This window comes from Sebastes fasciatus, chromosome 17, assembly GCF_043250625.1.
Source record: "Sebastes fasciatus isolate fSebFas1 chromosome 17, fSebFas1.pri, whole genome shotgun sequence".
Lineage (NCBI taxonomy): Eukaryota > Metazoa > Chordata > Actinopteri > Perciformes > Sebastidae > Sebastes > Sebastes fasciatus.
Window position 1 is genome coordinate 27,407,700 of NC_133811.1, and position 8,887 is coordinate 27,416,586.

An 8,887-nucleotide genomic window follows, 5' to 3' on the forward strand; every position below is an offset into this window, starting at 1 on the left:
TGTGTCACCGCTGCAGCTCCAACTGCTGACAAACTACAATAACCAACTTCCTGTTGTTAGAATACCTGCATGCACCTCCAGTATCTTTACCTCACCTTTCTACCTCCACACTTCCCTGAGGAGGCACCTCACAGTCTCAAAACCTTGGTGTTACACAATTTTATTAGATTATGAATAAAAAATACGGACCACACTTTTGATGTTTTGAGTCACTTTTTGTCTCTTTATTTCCTCAGTTTCAGTTTGAAATATTCATGAAAGTATGGCAAGCCATTTTAACATTTCATAGCTAAGCTTGACTATCCAGAATTAACATTAGAGTTTTGACTAGTCAAAATGACGATGCAGATATCTCTAATGAATATCCTGTCTAGATATTAAATGTTAAAACGACTTGCCATATGAAAGTTGTTCTTAATTTAACAATACTGACAAATCAATGCCCTCGCCTTCAGCACAGAAACCTGCAGAGAGAAAGACAGAGATAAAGAAATCATTTCAGTTTGACATCTTGATTACATTATTTAATCATTTAATAATAGTTTAATTTAAGCTTTAAAAGGTGAATCACCGTTCTTGGGGTCGTAGAGGAAGTCTGGTTCTTTGGAGAAGCCGAGGCAGCTCGCCTGCTGCTTGAAACGTTCCATGTCCGAGTCCTTCACGGTCGACTCTCTGGCTGGAAACAAAACAACAAAAATGGACGAATGTTTCAGATATAAAATGTGTTATTTTCTCTCAGGCTTGTTCCTTCTTACCCATCAGATAAAGAGCATAAGCGTGGAACTCCTCCCCTGTAACGTTGATTTTGAATTTCATCTTCTGAAGTACCTTATCGAAGTTTCTGGCGGTGCTGTTGACGCTCAACAGCAGACAGCCGTCACAACTCGGCAGCAGGTGGAACACCGAGGTGACGTTGGCGACTGAGGACAGAAAGAAAGTCCGAAAAATCTGTTCATAGCCATGCTAGCAACTGAGGCTACACTAAATGCTACCATCAACAACAACATGCTCACAATGACAATGCTAACATGCTGATGTTTAGCAGGTATTTCGTTTACAATGTTGATCATCTTAGCATAGCGTGTTAGCATGCTAACATTAGCCAATTAGCAGTAAACTCAAGGTACAACTGATGGGAATGACATTAATTCTGCAGGTATTTGGTCATAAACTAAAGTATTGTACACTAAAATGTTGACCTGATGATGGCGCTAGATGATCGTCTTCATTTACTAGCTAAATACTTGTAGCCCACTTTTTAGTTTACGAAAGTACACTTTAAAGTATTCTCTCTGTAAACTACTAGTTTAATAGTTTTTTCACTGTATATAGTATAGTCTACCATTCTCTAGAACTAACAAACACGTAGAAACTCCAGTATCGGGTCAGATCAGGTAACTTACATGATGCTGATAAAGTGTTGCCGTCAATAGTTACGTTGACATTTGAGGCATAGCAGGTTCCATTCCTGAGAAAAAAAGATGAGAGGAAGAGGTGAGTTCAGATTCCTTCCACTGATGAAGACTACAGTTGTTTGAAAGCTCTGAAAAAGGCTAGCAAGTGGAGCTTGACTGTTTTCTACTACCCCTTAAGTCAAGATGCTTGACCTTTAAACCATCACAAACTATCGGCCCGTTTTAAATGATCTATATTGCCTGGTCTAATGGCGCAAGTGCATTTAGGACGTGTCCAACTCCACTTTTGCTAGTTAAATGGTGCATAATCTGGGCGCAAAGTAGATGAGATGATGCCATGACTCACTTGATCAAAATGACTAAAGTGTGCAAGTTGAGGGATACCAACAACTAGTCCTATAGAACAATTCTCTTAATTATTCACAGGTGTGTTTTGGGTGTAACATGAATTAAACCAATCAGAGTGTCACAAGTGTCATTCCAGGCGCACCTGGCACATTTCTATTCAAACGGCGGATTTGGCAGATTGGAGAAGCGAGAGGTTTTCTGCAGTGAAAATATAGTTTTTAAAAGGCTAAATGCCAACAAATATGGATTTAAGCAGAATATTTTGTTAGATAAAAACATTGTGAATTTTGGAAGCGATCTATCTTTTTTTCAAAACATTGTGACTTATAGACTTTACAACGCTCTGAAGTTACTGGAAACATTCGGATCACATGAGTCAGATACAATCCTACGCAGCCACCACTGGAATCTAATTCTACAAATACTATAATACTAATAATATTAGTGTAGCCTGATCTTTATCTGACACTGTGCAGAAATACCGGCTTTGGTAACACTTAATAATTACCATCCTTTATAAATGGTAAATTGATAGTTAATTTAACTTAGTACTACTGCGTCCGTGTGAAACTAGCAATGACAGTTTGCGCCGGGTGTAAGATAGGGCACAAGCAGTCATTAATTTACTATGAATAAATATGTAACTTTAATTGAGATTGTTTTGGTTTAACTACTCAGCTGTCGTATGTTACACTTAAGTTGATTCAAGAGGTTTTAGAGAGCAAACGGAGTATCATCTGCATAGCGGTGGAACTGGATGTTACGATGAGGAAATCAGTCAGCCTGGAGCAGGTTATAGACAGAAAAAGGAAGGAAAATGGGCCTAAGAAGGGAGAGTGGTCACCTTTAGCAGATTTTTTAGATAATATAAAATAAGATAATCATTTATTAATCAGTCAATTAAAAGGTTTTAACAATGTTTTCTAACCTCAAATATTTTCTTAATTATAAAACTATACTTTACAGAAGTTGTGTATTTGTGCAGTTGTACTGTTATCAACTCACATCTTGTCCTCCTGAGATATAACAACTTCATTGGGGCTGGATGGTGACGCGGTGATATTCATCCAGGAGCTCTGGCTTACCTTCCCCATGGCGTTATATGCTTCATTATCAGTGTAAAGCACAATGGAGTTCCACCTGCCATACATCTGCACACAAACATGAAGTCAGTTAGTGACGGCAGACAAAAACATCTTTCAATAATGGAAGTAAACTTTATAAACTTTATAACGACTTTACTGTTATGCTAATTATTTAATTTCCCAAAAAGATGAATACTGCTTCAACGGCTAATAAAGAAACCCAAAGACCCAGTCAGGAGTCAGACGAGGACTTACCATGGAGGGGTCAGCCAGAGACAAAGGCGTGACCAAGGGCTGGCATTCTTCAGGTGTCAGAGCCGAGCTGCTCAGAAACAGTCCCGCTACCAGGAAATGACTGCTGATCCACAGATTCATGATGCTACAGCTGATCAGATTCAGGATATAACTGGAATAAACACCAAGACCTCAGATGGTAGCTGCATGTCACGGAACAACTGAGCTTCACTGAGTCGATCAGCCTTTATAGAAGCTGATGGTGGCACAGTTGCAATATTCTGGGATTTCCATTATTTAAAAGCACTTTTTGTCCCTAGTTTCATTTGTTTTTGCCCAGAATTACGCAAGTCATATTTCACTGCCAGCGTACCTCTCTGCAGGTTCAAAGGGGACTTCAGGATTTACTGTGGGTGTAGGATTTCATAAGGACACTGTTGGGTTTTTATGTATTAATCATTCACTGATTTGTTGAATTGTCCTTGGCCACCAACGCTTACAAATACACTGAGTATATTTGCCGGCCTGTGGCCTAGGAGGACCTGGGCCAGCAGCAAACAAGCTGTTGAGCAATGAAGAAAGAAACACAAGAAAAAAGAGATTAATACTTCCTTCATGCTGATGGTACCACCTTCTGTTCAGATGATGTACAGTGCCTTCAGAAAGTATTCAGACCCCTTCACTTTTTTCACATTTTGTTATGTTGCAGCCTTATGCTAAAATCGATAAAATTACTTTTTTTCCTCATCAATCTACACTCAATACACCACAATGACAAAGTGGAAACAGAATTTTAGAAATTTTTGCAAATTTATTAAAAAGGAAAAACTGAAATATCACATTGATATAAGTATTCAGACCCTTTGCTATGACACTTGAAATTTAGCTCAGGTGCCTCCCATTTCCCTCGATCATCTTTGAGATGTTTCTCCACCTTGACTGGAGTCCACTTGTGGTAAATTCAATTGATTGGACATGATTTGGAAAGGCACACACTTGTTTATATAAGGTCTCACAGCTGATAATGCATATCAGAGCAAAAACCAATCCATGAGGTCGAAGGAACTGCCTGAAGAGCTCAGAGACAGGATTGTGTCGAGGCACAGATCTGGGGAAGGCTACAAAAAAATTCTGCAGCATTGAAGGTCCCCAAGAGCACAGTGGCCTCCGTAATTCTTAAATGGCAGAAGTTTGGAACAACCAGGACTCTCACTAGAGCTGGCCGCCTGGCCAATCTGAGCATCGGGGGGAGAAGGGCCTTGGTAAGAGAGGTGACCAAGAGGTATTTTTCAGCGGCAGGGAAAGGCGACTAGTCAGGGTTGAGGGAAAGCTGAATAGAGCAAAGTACAGAAATGTTCTTAATGAAAACCTGGTCCAGAGTGCTCAGGACCTCAGACTGGGCCGAAGGTTCACCCTCCAACAGGACAATGACCCTAAGCACACAGCCAAGATAACGCAGGAGTGGCTTAGGGACAACTCTGTGAATGTCCTTCAGTGGCTCAGCCAGAGCCCTGACTTGAACCCAATCGAACATCTCTGGAGAGATCTGAAAATGTCAGTAGTATAGAGGGGGTGCGTTTGCGCGTGCATGTGAAATGCGCGTGCACGTGAGCGTGCGTGTGTGTGTGTGCGCGCGCGCGCGCGCGTGCGTGTGTGTGTGTGGGGATACAGGTGAACCCTTGGTGACCCTGTTGACCTTTTTGTAACCCTAGGGCTGATGTTAATTATTGGTAGTTGTCCAAAGGTGTCTGCTGTATGTGTTATCAGTTGCTCCACAACAAAAAAGAAGACCCCATCCTGTGGATCCTGATGCAGATAAAAAATACAGGTGTATACCAATATGTGTCTTTATTACCGTATCATTAAAAGTTCAAACAAACCCCTGGTCCCTGTGACCAAATGTTTTTGCTTTTTGGTGTTTCCACAGAAGACCCATACTGTTGATCCTGAGTCAGATAAAAAAAAAAAGTCGGTTGTATCCAAGATGTTATCAGTTGCTCAGTAAACAAAAGAAGACCCCCTCCTGTGGATACTGGTTCAGTGAACAAAACACAGTTGTATCCCTATATGTGAACTCCGTTGTATCCAAGAGGTGTCTTTTTTATTACAGTATCATTAAAAGTTCAAACAAAGCCTAGTGTGCTGTGGTCAAAATGTTTATGGCTTTTGATGCTGTGGTGGTTGGTACTGTTTGCAGGCTATAGCAGCATGGATCCTGTAACCATATGTTTGTTTGTGAGAGGGTGTATGGATTAGCGTTGTTCGTAGTCGATATTAACATGTATCCAGGACAAATGGTGTGAGAAGGGAAGTATGTCATCTCCTTCATGTCATCTCCTAAAATTCTTTATGAGATGTATCTGTGAGAGGGGGTGGGGTATGGGGTGGTATTGTTTGTAATAGATATCAGCATGTATCCAGGGACAAATGGGGTGGATGTGAGCGGGATGGGGGTCATCTCTTGTATGCCATCTCCTAAAATTCTTTAGGAGATGTATCTGTGCTGTAATGATTTGTTAACATTTTAAATTGGTAGATGTGTGTTAGTACACCACTAATTTTGCTTGTAGTCATCTCCCAAAAAAAAAAAAGCGGTGCAATGTCGGTAGAGTTACAATATAGTGGGTTTTTAAAAAAAAAAAAAAAAATGTATGTAGTGTGAATGGGGCAACCTCAAGGCCTGTCAACCATGCGTATTCATGAGATGTCACTAGCTCCATCTTTTACCTACACTTTGTGTATATAGTCAGCATTCAGCTGAGGTCGTGTTTACCAAACTTCACAACTTTTGAAGAGGACGCTTTTCCTAACGCCACTCTTGCATTTTGCACATTAGGTACAGTGTTCTTTTCTTTGGATGCTTCATTTTTGGCGTCTGTGAACATAGAGCTGATGTGACTTGCCAAAAAGCCCCAGTTTTGTTTCATCTGTCCAAAAGACATTCTCCAAGAAGCTTTGTGGCTTGTCAATATGCATTTTGGCATATTCCAGTCTCACTTTTTTATGATTTGGTGTCCTCCGGGGTTGTCTGCCATTAAGTCCACTTTGGCTCAAACAGGAGAAAATGGCTCATGGACTACTACTAAAACACTATGAATACTATAGAACTAACTAGCATTGTTAGAAAAATAATTATTAATGGGACAAATTTCTTGGGTATTTTAGCGTGCGATCAACTGCCTAAACACATCAGGCTGCTTGGAGATGGTCTTATAGCTTTTACCTTTAACATGCTTGTCTATAATTTTCTTTCTAATCTCCTGAGACAACTCTCTCCTTAGCTTTCTGTGGTCCATGTTCAGTGTGGTACACACCATGATACCAATGTTTAATGTGCCCCTATGGTCAAATTATTTTCAATCTTTTCTAGGGGTACCATCATTTTGTCCAGGCCAGCTTCATTAGTTTTTTTTTTTTAAATGATTCTGAACCAAAATTCAAAAACATTAGCTGATTTTCATTAGTTCATTTTCAATACATTTTTATTTATTATTACTTTTTTGTCAGTTTCAAGTTATTTCGGTGACCATTGTTTTTTTTATTCTTTCTTTAACGGAAGGGTACCAACAATTTTGACTATGTGTGTAGATACACACACACACACACACACACACACACACACACACATACAGTATATACATATGTCTATATCCACACCCGCTTACATATAGATAGCCACTTAGACACAGCCAATGTTTAATGTGCCCCTATGGTCAAATTATTTTCAATCTTTTCTAGGGGTACCATCATTTTGTCCAGGCCAGCTTCATTAGTTTGTTTTTTTAAATGATTCTGAACCAAAATTCAAAAACATTAGCTGATTTTCATTAGTTCATTTTCAATAAATTTTTATTATTACTTTTTGTCAGTTTCAAGTTATTTCAGTGACCATTTTTTTTTTTTTATTCTTTCTTTTAACGGAAGGGTACCAACAATTTTGACTATGTGTGTAGATACACACACACACACATATAGTATATACATATGTCTATATCCACACCCGCTTACATATAGATATCCACTTAGACACATTCGCTTACACAGTTATCTATTCTATTTTACAGACAAAAAAAAAAAAAAGGACATATTTACATCCCTTTAGTTGACCTTTTTGTCGACATTACTTATTAATTAATTTTGTTTAACTCCAATCCTCACCCTGACTCAAAGTAGCCCACCCATGATCAAAAATGATATTCTGTTCTTTTATTTCTATTAACATCCCTCTCAAGAACCCACTGATGTTTCAAAAACATTTTGAAATGTTCAGTGTTTAACTGTTGTCTTTTTATAGCTTTAAATATAAATGCTTTCCCCATCGTAATGATGATGTTGTTCAGGTCTTTTCCTTTTTTTTTTTTCATCACCCCTTAAATCACCAAACATTATAGATAAAGGACAACTATAGAAATTTGATTTTGTAGACTGAGATCCACTTTTTTCAACGTTAATCCAAAATAATGCAACTTCCTTACAATACCAAAAATAAATGAATGTCTGACTCCTCTTCCTCCTCACACAATCTACATATGTCACCTTGTTGGATGCCCCATTTTAATTTTTTTTAGCATTCTCTTAGTAGGCAAGAATTTGTAGATTAGTTTTAGTTGTAAAATTCTAATGGAGACATCAAAAGAAGTTGTGTAAATACATGCATATACTTTCCTCCATGGGATACATTTGTCTAACAAATATCCCCATTTTTGACTGGATAGCTACTGGTGTAGCAGAAATGTGTTTAAGTTGCATGTATAACTGATATATTTTCTTGTTTATTTTTGTCTTATTCATCCATGTTGTGTCCTTAATGTAGGGGTAACATGCCACTTGTTTTGTACATAATAATAGCTTCCTTTTCCAGATCTGAGGTATAGCTGCACAGAGTTGATTAAATGTAAAAAGGTCACAAACATTACCGTATACTATTTTAAATTCATCATAAGTCTTGATTTCGCCCCCACTATTCAAGAGGTCATTTATAAATAATATTCCTTTTTTCAAACATTGATTCAATAAAGATACGGTGATCATTAATCAAAATATTTCTATTATACCACAACACTTGGCTCTGGATTTCATAACTTCACACTGGTTGATGATATTGGTATTGAAACCAACTGACTATGGCCTCGTCCAAAAAGCCGGATAAGTATGGAAATGACTTTCTCTTTAATATAGTGAACTGAAAAGCAGTTAACTGGAGGTAAGGATAGAGTTCTTTGTGGAACAGAGGATGAGCAGACCTCAATCATTTTGCTGAAAACCACTGCAGATTTAAGATACATTTTGGTATAAGGGATGCTTTTAGTGCAAAGTTGAGTGCCTTAAGGTTTAACAATTTAAGTCCACAGTGTTTGTAATCATTATACAGATAAGCTCTTTTAATTTTGTCAGGCTTCCAACCCCATATGAAATTGAACACATTTTGCTCATATTTTTTAAACAGCTCCTCTCCTGGGGTAGGTAATGACATGAGGATATAGATAAACTGAGGAATCACTAAGGAATTTATCACGGTTATTTTTTTCCATATAAAGTTAAGTTAGTCATTCCCCAAACTTTTTAATTTTCTGTCTAATGTATGTAGCTTTCTATCAAAGTTTTCCTTCGTGATAAGGTCCATGTCTTTAGGGATATGTATACCAATGACATCTATTGGGCCATCTGACCATTTTAGTGGGCAGATTACTATAGATATTAAAATTTGTACCTTTCAGAGATCCAATTCGCAGCACAGTACATTTATCATAGTTAGGTTTTAGTCAGGAAATTACTGAGAAGTTATTCAACTCTTTAACTAATGCA

The 8,887-nt window shown here is 38.1% G+C and overlaps 1 protein-coding gene across 1 annotated transcript; it reads right to left on the bottom strand.

Annotated features, from left to right (window-relative positions):
• Positions 1 to 194: 194 nt before the first annotated feature.
• On the bottom strand, positions 195 to 3,317 carry LOC141754156 (uncharacterized). Its single transcript, XM_074613057.1, has 6 exons — positions 3,104 to 3,317; positions 2,769 to 2,914; positions 1,404 to 1,468; positions 756 to 920; positions 572 to 676; positions 195 to 464 (listed from the first exon to the last, which is right to left on the bottom strand). Exons 1-6 carry the CDS (start codon positions 3,221 to 3,223, stop codon positions 415 to 417), a joined length of 651 nt encoding a protein of 216 aa, XP_074469158.1. The 5' UTR covers positions 3,224 to 3,317; the 3' UTR covers positions 195 to 414.
• Between the last annotated feature and the right edge of the window lie 5,570 nt (positions 3,318 to 8,887).